The sequence below is a fragment of the Aquarana catesbeiana genome, linkage group LG09, assembly GCF_042186555.1.
Source record: "Aquarana catesbeiana isolate 2022-GZ linkage group LG09, ASM4218655v1, whole genome shotgun sequence".
In the NCBI taxonomy this organism is placed as follows: domain Eukaryota; kingdom Metazoa; phylum Chordata; class Amphibia; order Anura; family Ranidae; genus Aquarana; species Aquarana catesbeiana.
Genome location: NC_133332.1, coordinates 313,403,074 through 313,419,838, shown reverse-complemented (window position 1 = coordinate 313,419,838; position 16,765 = coordinate 313,403,074). Strand labels below are relative to the sequence as shown.

General features: G+C 46.2%; 1 protein-coding gene across 1 annotated transcript in view; it reads right to left on the bottom strand.

Moving 5' to 3' along the window:
- Nucleotides 1-15,320, bottom strand: part of PAPPA (pappalysin 1) — a 320,719-nt gene extending 305,399 nt beyond the window's left edge. The window contains exon 1 of the mRNA XM_073600688.1: nt 14,875-15,320. Within this exon, the coding sequence (XP_073456789.1) occupies nt 14,875-15,250 (376 nt within the window). The 5' untranslated portion in view covers nt 15,251-15,320. The remainder of the gene's footprint in view (nt 1-14,874) is intronic.
- Nucleotides 15,321-16,765: the final 1,445 nt, after the last annotated feature.

The window sequence follows — 16,765 nt, the reverse complement described above, 5'->3', positions numbered from 1 at the left end:
CGGCTCACACCACATACAGTCCAGTGCGGGGTCTTTTTCTGCATCAAAAACGCATGGATAATAGGTTATATGGTTTCCAATGGCATAGTTCCCACCAGTGCAGTCAGTCCCAGTGCGTTCTGGTTCCAGACAAAAAAAAAGTAGACCATGTTGCATTTTTACTGCACTGAACTGAACTGGAACACGGTAAAACACTCTAAAGATGCACCGAAATGCACCTAAAAAACACACAAAAAACACACCGGAAAGCACCTGTCCTTATTTATGGTGAAGAAAAAAAAGAGGGAAAAAATGTACCAGAACGCATCAAAAATGCGCAAGCCACTTCTCTTCCCACTGATCACCAATGTAAGGAACATTCTTCTCACTGACCACCAATGTAAGGAGCATTCTTCCCACTGATCACCAATGTAAGGGACATTCTTCTCACCGATCACCAATGTAAGGAACATTCTTCCCACTGATCACCAATGTAAGGAGCATTCTTCTCACTGATCACCAATGTAAGGAGCATTCTTCTCACTGATCACCAATGTAAGGTACATTCTTCCCACTGATCACCAATGTAAGGAACATTCTTCTCACTGATCATCAATGTAAGGAACATTCTTCTCACTGATCACCAATGTAAGGGACATTCTTCTCACTGATCACCAATGTAAGGAACATTCTTCTCACTGATCACCAATGTAAGGAATATAAGGAACATTCTTCTCACTGATCACCAATGTAAGGAGCATTCTTCTCACTGATCACCAATGTAAGGAACATTCTTCTCACTGATCACCAATGTAAGGAACATTCTTCTCACTGATCACCAATGTAAGGAACATTCTTCCCACTGATCACCAATGTAAGGAACATTCTTCCCACTGACCACCAATGTAAGGGACATTCTTCTCACTGACCACCAATGTAAGGGACATTCTTCCCACTGATCACCAATGTAAGGAACATTCTTCCCACTGACCACCAATGTAAGGAATATAAGGAACATTCTTCCCACTGATCACCAATGTAAGGAGCATTCTTCCCACTGACCACCAATGTAAGGAACATTCTTCCCACTGACCACCAATGTAAGGAGCGTTCTTCTCACTGACCATCACACTAATGCACAGTGAGCTGTAGACATAGTAATCATCATCAGGGGTTCCCTGAGCCCTGAACGTTATGTCAAAGGTTCCTTCATCTTCAAAAGGTAGAGAAGAGAAGCTTCCCTAAACTAAACATAGCTGCACTGCGAGGCAGAATTTTTAGGTTTCCTGGAGTCGGGCTTTAACGATTGAACAGATAATTCATCTTAAAACCAAAACCAAAACCAGTAGACCAACTGTTAGGTAAAACGTAACAGATCGGAGTTTATATAGTGCCCTAAAGCCCAATGTATGGCCCTATTTCCATTAGTGGTTGTAAATCGAGAGCCTCTGGAGGAGCCAGCCAATACATCTGCTTGATAGGTCAACATAGTGGAACCTACCCCCTCATGTGGTTTCTATGACTTCTTCCTCCACACCACCTTCACCTCCCACACACACACACAGGCACCACCCTGATCTCCCACACAACGACAAGACTTCATAATATCCATTGATGCGTCAGTCTGAACTCCCTCCGCACAGCAAAAACCACACACTTCTCTCACAATAACACTGAATATTTGCATTCTCCAGGCAAGGTTAGATGAAAGCAGCCTGAAGGGGTCTCCTGCAATCAACGAAAGGCATCCCATATCAACATAGCCTTAGGGGAGAGTAGAAACCAGGAGGACGGGGCTATCTGAGTTCATCTCTGGCTTTTCTTTTCCCTATCTCAGCCCTGGTCTCCTCTCTCTCTCGTCTCGTGCTCCATCTCTCTCTGTCTCCCTTTATCCCCTCTCGTCATGAATAATTAAGCTACGCTTCAAATACGATCGTTTTCCACTTTTAACTAAAGGAAATAACGAATGGCGCTTTGTCTCGAACTTCTTCTTTTGCTATTACTGCCAACGCCAACTCCATCGCAAGGAGCAATTATGTGCCGTATTCTACGAAGTGTTACATATGTCATGCAAACACATAAACACATGGCAAGAAAAGACCACGATCTTGTTCAAGTTTGTTCCTTTTTTTTTTATTCTACGTTTACACTTTAATAATACACACAAAAACAATATAATACCCAATCGTTTGGTAAAATCTAAAAGACGGTGCTACGCCGAGTAAATGGATATGTAACATGTCACGCTTTAAAATTGCCCATTTAAAAAACCTCCATGGGCGACGATTTAAAAGCCTCTACAGGTTACCAGTGGAGAGTTACCGAGGAGGTCTGGTGCTAGAATTATTGCTCTCGCTCTGGCGTTCGCGGCGATACCTCACATGTGTGGTGCAATCGCAGTTAATGTATGCGTGTGAACAGGGGTGGCCCGTCCAATAGGGGCGCCCGTGCACCACCCCCCCCCATCCTCATGTCAGGGCTGGGCTCCGCCCTTCCTTCTCAGAGCTGGCCACTCAGCTGTCGGCTAATTGCCAGCTCCTATCTCTCTCCACAGTTACTCAGCTGTTGATGATATCCTGCTCATCAGTCCTTCCTACTTAAGCCGTTCAGCCCAGATGATCTCTGCCTTCGCCTTGGTCAACATCACAGAGACTATCTCCTGCATTCCTGTTTAAGGACTTTCTTTGCTGACATCCCTTCTGGCTCCAGATCCTGCTTGCTGTTCCACTACATTGATCCCTGACTTCTGGCTTGGCTGACTATCCATTCCAGTTACCGAACTTTGGCTATGTTTCGACTACGTTTGTTCTTTTTACTTTGATTATTAAACAAGTGTGATTTAACTGTACTTCTGTCTCGGCCTGATTTAATGGTTTCTGACACCTCGCCACCCCCTAATTGCAGTGAATAGATTTATGCATAGCATGAATCTATCCATGGTTGTCACGGCCGCCCCCTATTCATGTGTCCGGCCCCTTTTCGGGTCACCGGGAAATTGAATTAGAGAGGCCAGGGTTTTTTTTTTGAAGAACCTGATTAGAGCCATAGGCTTTAATAGGCTTCAAAATAGCGTGGACTCGGGACGCAGAGCATTGCGTCTGGAGCCCATCCAGGTAATGAAAATTCGCTGATGCAACACTGATCCTCCTCCCAGCCATTCAGGAAGCAGGTATGAAACTTGTTTCCCGATTGGCCAAAATGTCAGGCGATTCTATTGGACGCCTAGCTCTGGGAGGAGGAGAGAGGAGACACCGTGGAAGCTGCTCCACGAGAGGACACCAGTCACTGGAGCAGCTCATTGCCCGCATCCAGGGTAAGGACAGCAGGTAGTGGTGGGTGGGTTGGGGGGTTGTGTTGAGGGGGGTGTAGTGCCACTCCACCGGTGGCCCTGGTGGGGAGGGTGTTGTTCGCCGCCCCCCCCCCCCCAAAAAAAAAAAAAACCACCACTGCGTGTGAAATTTACCAGCCCCTTCCTTTTCAGAATGGACAGAGTCAGTGAGTGGTACTGCTCACTGACTATATCCATTCATATATGAAGCATAGTAAACTGTGTTTTCTATGCTTCAGCTTGTTACCGAACTGGAAGCCTCTGTACAGAGCTCTTCCTGTTGATTCATTCTGTGCTACTAAGACTGCTGAGGGCTGTGTCGTCAATCTCCTTTCTCTGTCTCAAAGGTGAATTTTCAGAGGTCTTGTAAAAGATAAATAAAATAAAAGGGTAAAAAAAAAATAATAAAAATAAAATAGCAAGAATAAAAAAAAGACTGACACCAGTGGCGGAGTTATCAGGGTCACAAAGGTCCCAAGCAAGCACCGGCTTCAGTTCTGGGTTCTCCAGTGGGATGCAGAACCCGGAGAAGCACCAGAAAGCAGCGGTGGGGGGCTTCTAAAAGCAATCCAGCAGCTAATTAGCCGCTAGGATTGGCTTTACAAAAAAGTTGGCCACTGGCAGAAAAAAAATGTACATGGGATTCCAAATAGTATGAGATCGTGCCCTCCTTCTCTTACTGTAGATCTTAGCTTCCAACTGCCCTCCTGAGCCTTATTCACAACAGTATTTAAAGGGTTCAGTCATGCCTCCCCTTTCCATCCTCCATGCTCTTCTCCAAGTCCAAGTTGCCTTTTTCTTTCTTGTAAATTTATTTTTGTATGCAAGGTCTCCAGAACTGGACATGGTATTCTAAATAGCATGAGGTCATGCCCTCCTGCTCCTGACCTTCCTACTAAATACACTGGCCTCCCAAGCCTTATTCACAACCGTATTTAAAGGTTTAAGTCATGGCCCCTTTCCTTTTCCATCCTCCACGCACTTCTCCAAGTTCAAGTTGCTTCGTTCTATCTTAAAAATATATTTTTTGTAAAGGAGGTCTCCAGAACGGGACATGGTATTCTAATTAGTATGAGGTCATGTCCCCCTGTTCTTGCCCTTCTTGAGTCCAGGTTGCCTCGTTCTTTCTTACACATATCTTTTTGTAAATAAGGTCTTCAGAACTGGATATAGTATTATGAATGGTTTGAGGTCATGCCCCCCCTGTTCTTGACCTTAGCTTCCTACTGAAAACACTGGCCTCCTGATCCTTATTCACACTCGTATTTCAAGGGTTCAATCATGCCCCCTTTTTCCATTCCATCCTCCACGTTTTTCTCCGAGTCCAGGTTGCCTTGTTCTTTCTTACACATATCTTTTCGTAAACAAGGTCTTCAGAACTAGATATAGTATTATGAATGGTTGAGGTCATGCCCCCCTGTTCTTGACCTTAGCTTCCTACTGAAAATACTGCCCTCCTGAGCCTTATTCACGATCATATGTAAAGATGTTCTTTCTTATATATTTATTTTTGTAAACGAGGTCTCCAGAACTGGACATGGTATTCTTGTTCAAATATTTTACTGAAATGGAGAAGAATGAAAGACAAAGAACGTGTCACAATGAAATTTTGTGGCTTAAAAAATCGGTACAATCATCCAGTTTTGGAACAAGAATGGGAACAATCTTAGCATCAGCAGAACATGGTGAAACAACCACATGAAGGATAGTTCATTCAAAATTAGTTAGACAAGTGGTGTCCAAATACTGGAGTAATTCCAGTTAATACATAAAAGCATAACTGGTTAGAACAATTGTATGCCAGGGCCTGGGAGTGTGGTTAAGAAGGGCTTAACTTGGATACCCCAATTCCTAAGTAGCAGGGAGAGCAAATTATTGTGTGGTAAATGTCAACTTGGGGGATGATTGGAGGTGGGATCTGTAATGGCTTCAGTAAACCATAAAGGAGAAGAAAGAGACATGTTAAAAAGTATTGGGTTAAAAGGAATGGACGTGGTATTCTAAACAGTATGAGGTCATGCCCCCCTGCTCTTGACCTTAGCTTCCTACTAAAAACACTGGTCTCCTGAGCCTTATTCACACCCGTATTTAAAGGTTTCAGGCATGTCCCCTTTTCATTTCCATCCTCCACGTTCTTCTCCAAGTCCAAGTTGCCTCATTATTCCTTACAAATATCTTTTTTGTAAAAGAGGTCTCAAGAACTGGACATGGTATTGTAAATAGTATGAGGTCATGCCCCCCCGATGTTCTTGACCTTAGCTTCCTACTGAAAACACTGGCCCCCTGAGCCTTATTTACACCCGTATTTAAAGGTTTCAATCGTGCCTCCCCTTTCCATCGATCACGCTTTTCCCTAAGTCCAGGTTGCCTTGTTCTTTCTTATTTATTTCTTTTTGTAAACGAGGTCCTCAGAACTGGATATGGTATTCTAAACAGTATGAGGTCATGCCCTCCTGCTCTTGACCTTAGCTTCCTACTAAAAACACTGGCCTCCCGAGCCTTATTCATACCGGTAGTTAAAGGTTTCAGTCATGCCCCCCTTTTGCTTTTCATCCTCCACGTTCTTCTCCAAGTCCAAGTTGCCTCGTTCTTTCTTCCAAAAATCTTTTTGTAAACAAGGTCTTCCGAACTGGATATAGTATGAGGTCATGCCCCCCCTGTTCTTGACCTTAGCTTCCTACTGAAAACACTGGCCCCTAATGCTTATTTACACCCGTATTTAAAGGTTTCAATCGTGCCTCCCCTTTCCATCCATCACGCTCTTCCCTAAGTCCAAGTTGCCTTGTTCTTTCTTATATATTTATTTTTGTAAACGAGGTCTCCAGAACTGGACGTGGTATTCTAAATAGTATGAGGTCATGCCCCCCTGCTCTAGACCTTAGCTTCCTACTAAAAACACCGGCCTCCTAAGCCTTATTCGAACCCGTATTTAAAGGTTTCAATCATGCCCCCCTTCTCCTTTTCATCCTCCACGTTCTTCTCCGAGTCCAAGTTGCCTCGTTCTTTCTTCCAAAAATCTTTTTTTGTAAACAAGGTCTTCAGAACTGGATATAGTATGAGGTCATGCCCCCCCTGTTCTTGACCTTAGCTTCCTACTGAAAACACTGGCAACCTGAGCCTTATTCACACCCGTATTTAAAGGTTTCAGTCAGCTGCTTCCCCTTTTTCCGTCCTCCACTCTCTTCTATAAATCCGAGTTGCTTCGTTCTTTCAATTTAACTCTCTTTTTTTTTTTGCAAATGAGGTCTACAAAAACTGAACACGGTCTTCCAAATGAGGTCCAACTAAAGCTCGATATAGTGGAGTCATTATTATGCAATGGGGAAAAATGCAAACAACTAATCCTCATAAGGGAAAAAAGGCACACGCTGGGATCTCGCTAGAAGGTCTCAAGCTTGTATTTTCTAAGCCTTCACCCCCCCCCCCCCTCTTCGAAATACTGTGTCGGATAGTGTACACACAACGCCTGTATGTTTACATTGTAAATAAAATAACAGCCCATGTGGAGGCTCTGCACATTCTTTTACTTTCACATGAAATGCCGCACACATCAAAAGATTCGGGAGGCTTGTTTTCCTTTTCTTTTTTTCTTTCCTAATTACTTGCATAACAGATCTCCTGAACTACTGTCCAGGGCACTGCCTGGAAGCTCTGGGATAGTGGAGGAGCTTCGCTGCTCGTAGAAGGGCATCACTGTGACGCAGGCTGCGTGAAAGCGAGTTACTACAGAATCTCTATTTACAATCAGCACACTTTTATTGGCAGGAGAGCTTTACGGCTCAATCCACCTGCATTTCCTGAAGGCGGCCAAGAAAAACAATGCACAAGAGTACATTACCACACTGGCTGGGGAGATTGGAAGCGAGTAAGAGCCATTGCAAAAGTTCAGCATTCCAGACATTCCCCTAAATTAGTGCAAAAGTCCTCTCGGATTTCTTGCATTTCTAGTAAGGTTGTCAATGCTCTTGTGTCTTCTGCATTCCCCCCCCCTTCATTGTACCCATGATCCATCGGAGGGATAGCTTTGCCATGGATCTACCTGTCAGCACGTACTCGGCACTTGCACCGGACTTTTTAGCAGGAGCTTCACAGGACTTAGCCCCCTTTCTCCAACGTGTGTGAGTGGGCAGCAAAGGGGGCCCCCAGTGGGTGATGAGCCATCCTTTCTGTACAAGCATGCCAAGCCAATCTGACCCCAAATGAGCGATGGGCCATCCTTTCTCTGCATGCAAGCCAATCTGGCCCCCATTGGGCGATGCCAATCCAACCATTACAGATGCAAGCCGAGAGCTAGAGCTACACGAGCAACTGCTGATTGCCTGACCAATCTTTTTTTTTGTGATTTATCATGAATTTTTTTTTTTTGCTTTCAGACAATTAACCCCTCACATTTCCCAACCCAATCACTATAATTTCATATAAGCTGTTACCGCAATGATTTTCAGCAGGAACTACTCAAGATTTGGTCCCCTTTCTCCAATGTGTTTGAGTGGGCAGCAAAGGGGGCCCCCAGTGGGTAATGGGCTATCCTTTCTATGGAAGCATGCCAAGCCAATCTGGCCCCCATTGGGCGATGGGCCATCAATTCGCAGAATGCATGCCAAGCCAATCTGGCCCTAGTGGGCAATGCGCCATGCTTTCTCTGCAAGCATGCCAAGTCAATCTGGCCCCCAGTGGGCAATGAGCCATCATTTCTCGGCAAGCATTCCAAGCCAATCTGGCCCCCAGTGGTGCGATGGGCCATCCTTTCTCTGAAAGCATGCCAAGCCAATCTGGCCCCCATTGGAGCGATGGGCTATCTTTTCTCTGCATGCATGCCAAGCCAATCTGGCCCCCAGTGGGCAATGGGCCACCCTTTCTCTGCATGCATGCCAAGCCAATCTGGCCCCCAGTGGGCAATAGGCCATCCTTTCTCTGCAAGCATGCCAAGCCAATCTGGCCCCCGGTGGGCGATAGGCCATCCTTTCTCTGCATGCATGCCAAGCCAATCTGGCCCCCAGTGGGCAATGGGCCACCCTTTCTCTGCATGCAAGCCAAGCCAATCTGGCCCCCAGTGGGCAATAGACCATCCTTTCTCTGCAAGCATGCCAAGCCAATCTGGCCGCCCGGTGGGCAATAGGCCATCCTTTCTCTCCAAGCATGCCAAGCCAATCATTACAGATGCAAGCCAAGAGCTTGAGCTACACAAGCAACTATTGACTGCCTGACAATCTTTTTTTTTTTTTTATTGCAATAACTGTGATTTATCATGATTTTTTTTGTTTCAGGCAATCAATTCTGCGGATTTCCCAACCCAGTCACTAAAATCACATATAAGCTGCTAATTCAATTTTAAAAAATGACTTTCAGCAGGAACTTCTCAAGATTTGGCCCCCTTTCTCCAATGTGTTTGAGTGGGCAGCAAAGGGGGCCCCCAGTGGGCAATGGGCTATCCTTTCTCTGCAAGCATGCCAAGCCGATCTGGCCCCTAGTGGGAAATGGGCTGTCTTTTTTCTGCATGCGTGCCAAGCCAATCTGGCCCCCAGTGGGTGGTGGGACAACCCTTTTCTGCATGCATGCCAAGCCAATCTGGACCCCAGTGGGGAATGAGCCAACCTTTCTCTGCATGCAGGACAAACCAATCTGGCCCCCAGTGGGGAATGGGCCAAGATTTCTCTGCATGCATGCCAAGCCAATCTGGCCCCCAGTGGGTGGTGGGTCAACCCTTTTCTGCATGCTTGCCAAGCCAATCTGGCCCCCAGTGGGTGGTGGGCCAACCCTTTTCTGCATGCGTGCCAAGCCAATCTGGCCCCCAGTGGGTGGTGGGTCAACCCTTTTCTGCATGCTTGCCAAGCCAATCTGGCCCCCAGTGGGCAATGGGACCACCTTTCTCTGCATGCAGGCCAAGCCAATCTGGCCCCCAGTGGGCAATCCTTTCTCTGAATGCACGCCAAGCCAATTTGGCCGGCATTAAGCCATCCTTTTTCTGCATGCATGCCAAGCCAATCTGGCCCCCAGTGGGCAATAGGCCATCCTTTCTCTGCATGCACGCCAAGCCAATCTGGCTGGCAATAAGCCATCCTTTCTCTGCATGTATGCCAAGCCAATCATTATGGATGCAAGCCAACAACTAGAGCTACACAAGGGACTATTGATTGCCCAACCAATCCTTTTTTTCTTTTTTTGTGTGTGATTGATTATCTATTTTTTTTTGTTTCAAGCAATCAATCCTGCAGATTTCCAAACCCAATCACTAAAATCTCATGTAAGCTGCTAATGCAATTTCAAAAATGATTTTCAGTAGGAGCTTCTCAAGACTTGGCCCCCTTTCTCCAACGTGTTTGAGTGGGCAGCAAAGGGGCCCCCCAGTGGGCGATGGGCCATTCTTTCTCTGCAAGCATGCCGAGCCAATCATTACAGATGAAAGCCAAGGGCTAGAGCTACACGAGTGACCGTTTATTAATTTTTTGGGCTTTTTTTTTTAAATGGCAATTACTGTAATTTATCATGATCATGGTAAAAGAGGTGAAATCTTGCAATGGGGACACTTGTTAATGGTAACAACTAAGAGAGTATTTTCCTTACGTTGGAGGTATTTCTTCGTACTTCCTGTCGAGTCTAGAGAACAGGAAAGGAAGGGAAATCTTTCAATGGGGACACCTGTTCCTGGTGACAACTGAGACTATTTTCCTTACATTGGAAGTATTTTCTGTCACTTCCTGTTGAGTCAAGAGGACCGGAAGCCAAGGGAAATGTTTCAATGGGGACACTTGTTAATGGGCACAACTGAGTATTTTCCTTACATTGGAGGTATTTTCTCTAATTTGCTGTTGGGTTTAAAGGACAGGAAGCCAAGGGAAATCTTTTAATGGGGACACCTGTTCCTGGTGACACCTGAGATTATTTTTCTTACATTGAGGGGGGTTTTCTGTCACTTCCTCTTGAGTCTAGAGGATCGGAAGCCAAGGAAAATTTTCAATGGGGACACTTGTTAATGGTCACAACTGAGTATTTTCCTTACATTGGAGGTATTTTCTCTCACTTCCTGTTGAGTCTAGAGAACAGGAAGTGAAGGGAAACCTTTCAATGGGGACACTTGTTAATGGTGACAGCTAAGAGAGTATTTTCCTTACATTGGAGGTATTTTCTCTCATTTCCTGTTGGGTTTAAAGGACAGGAAGCCAAGGGAAATCTTGCAATGGGGACACCTGTTCCTGGTGACAGCTATGACAGTATTTTCCTTACATTGGAAGTATTTTCTCTCATTTCCTGTTGGGTTTAGAGGACAGGAAGCCAAGGGAAATCTTGCAATGGGGACACCTGTTCCTGGTGACAACTGAGACTATTTTCCTTACATTGGAAGTATTTTCTCTCACTTCCTGTTGAGTCTAGAGAACAGGAAGTGAAGGGAAACCTTTCAATGGGGACACTTGTTAATGGTGACAGCTAAGAGAGTATTTTCCTTACATTGGAGGTATTTTCTCTCATTTCCTGTTGGGTTTAAAGGACAGGAAGCCAAGGGAAATCTTGCAATGGGGACACCTGTTCCTGGTGACAACTGAGACTATTTTCCTTACATTGGAGGTATTTTCTCTCACTTCCTGTTGAGTCAAGAGGACCGGAAGCCAAGGGAAATGTTTCAATGGGGACACTTGTTAATGGGCGCAACTGAGTATTTTCCTTACATTGGAGGTATTTTCTCTAATTTGCTGTTGGGTTTAAAGGACAGGAAGCCAAGGGAAATCTTTTAATGGGGACACCTGTTCCTGGTGACACCTGAGACTATTTTTCTTACATTGAGGGGGGGTTTCCTTCACTTCTTCTTGAGTCTAGAGGATCGGAAGCCAAGGAAAATTTTCAATGGGGACACTTGTTAATGGTCACAACTGAGTATTTTCCTTACATTGGAGGTATTTTCTCTCACTTCCTGTTGAGTCTAGAGAACAGGAAGTGAAGGGAAACCTTTCAATGGGGACACCTGTTCCTGGTGACAGCTATGACAGTATTTTCCTTACATTGGAAGTATTTTCTCTCATTTCCTGTTGGGTTTAGAGGACAGGAAGCCAAGGGAAATCTTGCAATGGGGACACCTGTTCCTGGTGACAACTGAGACTATTTTCCTTACATTGGAGGTATTTTCTCTCACTTCCTGTTGAGTCTAGAGAACAGGAAGTGAAGGGAAACCTTTCAATGGGGACACCTGTTCCTGGGGACAACTAAGAGAGTATTTTCCTTACATTGGAGGTATTTTCTCTCATTTCCTGTTTAGTTTAGATAACAGGAAGCCAAGGGAAATCTTTCAAAGGGGACACCTAATCATAAGTGACAACTGAAACTTTTTTCCTTACATTGGAGGTATTTTCTGTCACTTCCTGTTGAGTATAAAGGACAGGAAGCAAAGGGAAATCTTTCAATGGGGACACCTGTTTTCTGGTGACAACTAAGAGACAATTTTCCTTCATAGGAGACATTCTGGTTGGGATTTAAACCCTAATACTGCAATGCATGACTGCTAACCACTGTGCCAGTGTGCTGCCCATGCATGTAATTGCATTATATATATTTAATTTTTGCCTGGAGCTGGGCTTTAACTATGGGAGGAAACTAGCGCAAGCACATGGAGAACATGCAAACTCCATGCAGGTCGGGTCCTAGTTGGAATTTGAATAGAAGACCCTAGTACTGCAAGGCAGGAGTGCTAACCACTAAGCCACCATGCTGCCCATGAATAGTAATGCACTATTTATATTCATTTTTTGCCCAGAGTTGAAATTTAAGCAACTAACCTGTGATCACTGCCATGGGCATTTGTCCTCCTTCCCCCAACAGGGGCTTCAGAACTGACCAACATGCATTCTAATTCCAAAGTCACCCAAATATGCCACCCTATGTTTTTTTAGCTTGCTAACCAAAAAAGTTATGTTTGCTGACTGGTAGCCTCCCAGTCCAAAGCGACTAACCTGCTATTGCTAATGGGGGTCCTCTTTCCCGTAACGGGGGCTTACAGGTTGACCCGAATCCAAAGTCGCGCATGTAGCTCTGCCCAAACATGCCAACCACCCACCCACCAAAAAAACAGTAATAGTAGTAGTAGCAGTAGTAGCAACAGTAGTAGTAGTAGAATGGTAGCAAACCAGTCCAGGGTGACTAACCTGCGATCGCTAATGGGGACATCTGTCCTCTTTCCCATAACGGGGGGCTCACAAGTTGACCCAAATGCATCCTAAATCCAAAGTCACCCAGGTATCTCTGCCCAAACATGTTCCAAATTGTTCCAAATGCATCCTAAATCCAAAGTTGCCCTGTAGCTCTGCCCAAACATGGCAATCACCCAAAAAAGTAGTAGTAGTAGAATAGTTGCCTCCCAGCCAGAGATGACTAACCTGCAAATACTACAAGGGGTATCTGTCCTCCTTCCTCCAACAGAAGCACTAGAATTGACCCAAATGCATTCTAAATTCAAAGGTCACTCAGGTATATCTGCCCAAAACATGCCAACCACCCAAAAAAGTAGTAGTAGTAGAATAGTAGCCTCCCATCCAAAGATGACTAACCTGCATGGGACATCTGCTCTCCTTTCTCCAACAGGAGCTCCAGAATTGACCCAAATGTGTCCTAAATCCAAAATCACCCCGATATCTGCTCAAACATGTCCCAAATTGTCCCAAATGCATCCTAAATCCAAAGTTGCCCTGTAGCTCTGCCCAAACATGCCAACCACCCAAAAAAGTAGTAGTAGTAGAATAATAGCCTCCCAGCCAGAGGTGACTAACCTGCAAGGGGCATCTGCCCTCCTTCCTCCAACAGGAGCTCCAGAATTAACTCAAATGCATTCTAAATCCAAAGTCACCCAGGTATCTCTGCCCAAACATGTCCCAAATTGTCCCGAATGCATTCTAAATCCAAAGTTGCTCTGTAGCTCTGCCCAAACATGCCAACCACCCAAAAAAGTAGTAGTAGAATAGTAGCCTCCAAGCCAGAGGTGACTAACCTGCAAGGGGCATTTGCCCTCCTTCTATCAACAGGAGCTTCAGAATTTACAGATGTCCTGAATCCAAAGTCACCCAGGTATCTCTGCCCAAACATGCCAATGACCCACCCACCAAAAAGAGTAGTAGTAATAGTAGTAGTAGTAGGATGAGAGCATTATGGTCTGAGGGGACTAACCTGCAAGGGGCATCTGTCCTCCTTCCTTAAAAAGGAACTCCAGAATTGACCCAAATGCATCCTAAATCCAAAGTCACCCCGTAATTCTGCCCAAATATGATGACCACCGAAAAGTAGTAGTAGTAGAATGTTAGCCTCCTAGCTAGAAGTGACTAACCTGCAAGGGGCATCTGCCTTCCCTCCCCCAACAGAAGCTCCAAAATTAACCCAAAATGTGTCCTAAATCCAAAGTCACGCAGGTAGCTCTGCCCGAACATGCCAACCACCAAAAAAAATTAGTAGGAATAGAATAGTAGCCTCCCAGCCAGAGGTGACTAACCTGCAAATACGGAAAGGGTTATCTGTCCTCCTTCCTCCATCTGGAGCACCAGAATTAACCCAAATGCATCCTAAATCCAAAGTCACCCAGGTATCTCTGCCCAAACATTTTCATAATTGTCCCAAATGCATCCTAGATACAAAGTTGCCCTGTAGCACTGCCCAAACATGCCAACCACCCACAAAAGTAGTAATAGTAGAATAGTAGCCTCCCAGCCAGAGATGACTATCCTACAAATACTGCCAGGTGCATCTGCACTCCTTCCTCCAACAGGAGCTCCAGAATTGACCCAAATGTGTCCTAAATCCAAAGACACGCAGATAACTCTGCCTAAACATGCCAACCACCCAAAAAAGTTGTAGTAATAGAATAGTAGCCTCCCAGCCAGAGGTGACTAACCTGCAAATACTGCAAGGGGCATCTGCCTTCTTTCCTCTAACAGGAGCTCCAGAATTGACCCAAATGCATTCTAAATCCAGAAGTCTCCCAGGTATCTCTGCCCAAACATGCCAACCACTAAAAAAGTATTAGTAGTAGTAGAATAGTAGCCTCCCAGAGACGATTAACCTGAAAATGCTGCAAGGGGGATCTGTCCTCCTTCCTCCAACAGGACCACCGGAATTAACCCAAATGCATCCTAAATCCAAAGTGACCCAGGTACCTCTGCCCAAACTTGCCAACCACCAACCCACCAAAAAAATAAATAAATAGTAGAATAGTAGACTCCTAGCCAGAGATGAATAACCTGAAAATGCTGCAAGGAACATCTGCCCTCCTTCCTCCAACAGGAGCTCCAGAATTGACCCAAATGGATTCTAAATCCAAAAGTCTCCCAGGTATCCCTGCCCAAACATGCCAACCACCAAAAAAAAGTAGTAGTAGTAGAATAGTAGCCTCCCAGACACGATTAACCTGAAAATGCTGCAAGGGGGACCTGTCCTCCTTCCTCCAACAGGACCACCAGAATTAACCCAAATGCATCCCAAATCCAAAGTCACCCAGGTACCTCTACCCAAACTTGCCAACCACCAACCCACCAAAAAATAAATAAATAAAAATAAACAGTAGTAGAATGGTAGCCTCCTAGCCAGAGGCGACTTACCTGCAATGACTGCCGGGGACATCTGTCCTCCTTCGGCTCTGAGCCAAACTTCTAAGGTGAAGGTGTCCCTGGGCAGCTCGGTGCCGGTGGCATTCAGCCTCAGCTGGTCCCCCCGTCCGGTGAAATAGAGGGCAGCCCCCGGCGCTTGGGGGCTAGCCTCCCGCTGGTGGCTCCTCAGGTGTCCGCCGGCGGAGCGGCGCCCCCGGGCTAAGCTGGTGGCGCAGGATCCCTCCTGGGCACTGCGGAGGCTGCGACTCTTCCGCACCGTCCTCCGGGCACGCTGGAGGCTCTCGTCCATGCCACACTTGGTGGCACCGCCGGCCAGGGCTGCGGAGAGGAGCCCGACAGCAGGCAGCAGCCAACGCAACAGCAGCATCTCCGGCAGCGGTCCCCCCCCTGCTGCCCTGGAGTATCTCCCGATCGGCCAGCTTTAGGCTCTCCTTCCTTTTTTTTTTTTTTTTTTTTTGGGGGGGGGGTGAGGTTGGGGGGGGGGGGGGTGGCACTTGACTTTTTTTTTTCTTTTCTTGATCAGTTGGGTCTCTTCATCCAATATTTGGACCAATTTCCATTTTTTCCCCTTCTTTATTTTTGTAAATACAAAAGAAACTTAAAAGAAATAAAAAATATCCACTCCAAGCCATCTCCCCATTTAAAGGATAATTTCCACCGACCCCCCACCCCCCCACCCCAACCCCCTACCCTGACCCCCCACCCTTTTTTTTTTTTTTTTCTACTCTCTTAAAGGATGCTCAAGCTGAACATTTTTTTTTTTTTTTTTAGCCTTTTTTTATAACAGAAGCTTGAAGCTCACACTGTCCCCTTTAGCCCCCTCCTCTCTCCTCCCTTTACAAAATGAAAAGAGAAGCCCCCCTCCTAGGACGAGTAAACACGAATATGCTAATGGACTCCAGGGCAGCTCCACCTTCCCATTCCAACCACCCCCCCCCCCCTTTTTTTTTTTTTCACTGAATGATTCCAATTACACTGCTTGATCAATCAAGGATCCAAAGGTGGGGGGATACACAGGAGGAGGGATGCCTATAGGCTTTGGGTAAAGTCACTTCTCTCTCTGGCTACTTTGTTACACATGCCACCCATTCAGGTGAAGGAAGGGGGTGCCTTGTGCCCTTTGCAGTTTCCCCACCACTTTTCCATCCCTTGCCAGGTCCTCTGCTTTTCTCCCCCCTCCACCTCCCTGGTAAAGAGGAGCAGCTCCAACTCTAAAGATCCTGCTCTTCATGCCCTTCTCCAGCTGTTCAAGTCCAGTTTTTTTTTGGGGGGGAGTTCTGAGTTTTTCCCTTATTTCTCCTGCGACTTTTCCAGGTCCTGTAAAGTTCTCCCCACCAGCAGCGCCAGCACCCCACCGCCAGCACCAGCACTAGCACCCCTCTTCTTCTAGTTTACTGGGGAGCAGATAATCCAGAAGCTGAGCTTTTACCTTAATTCTCCTCTACTCTTCCAGGTCCTGTGAAGTTCTCCTCACCACCACTACTACCAGCAGCAGCACCCCACCACCAGCAGCAGCAGCAACCCACCACCAGCAGTGGCTGCGGCACCCCACTGCCAGCCCACACACCCCTCTTCTTCTAGGTTACTGGGGAGCAGCTAATCCAGAAGCTGAGCTTTTACCTTAATTCTCTTCTAATCTTTCAGGTCCTGTAAAGTTCTCCCCACCACCACCAGCATCTGCAGCACCCCACCGCAAGCCCACACACTCCTCTTCTTCTAGGTTACTGGGAAGCAGCTAATCCAGAAGCTGAGCTTAATTCTCCTCTACTTTTTCAGGTCCTGTGAAGTTCTCCCCACCGCCACTACCACCAGCAGCAGCACCCCACCACCAGCATCTGCAGCACCCCACCGCCAGCCCACACACTCCCCTTCTTCTAGGTTA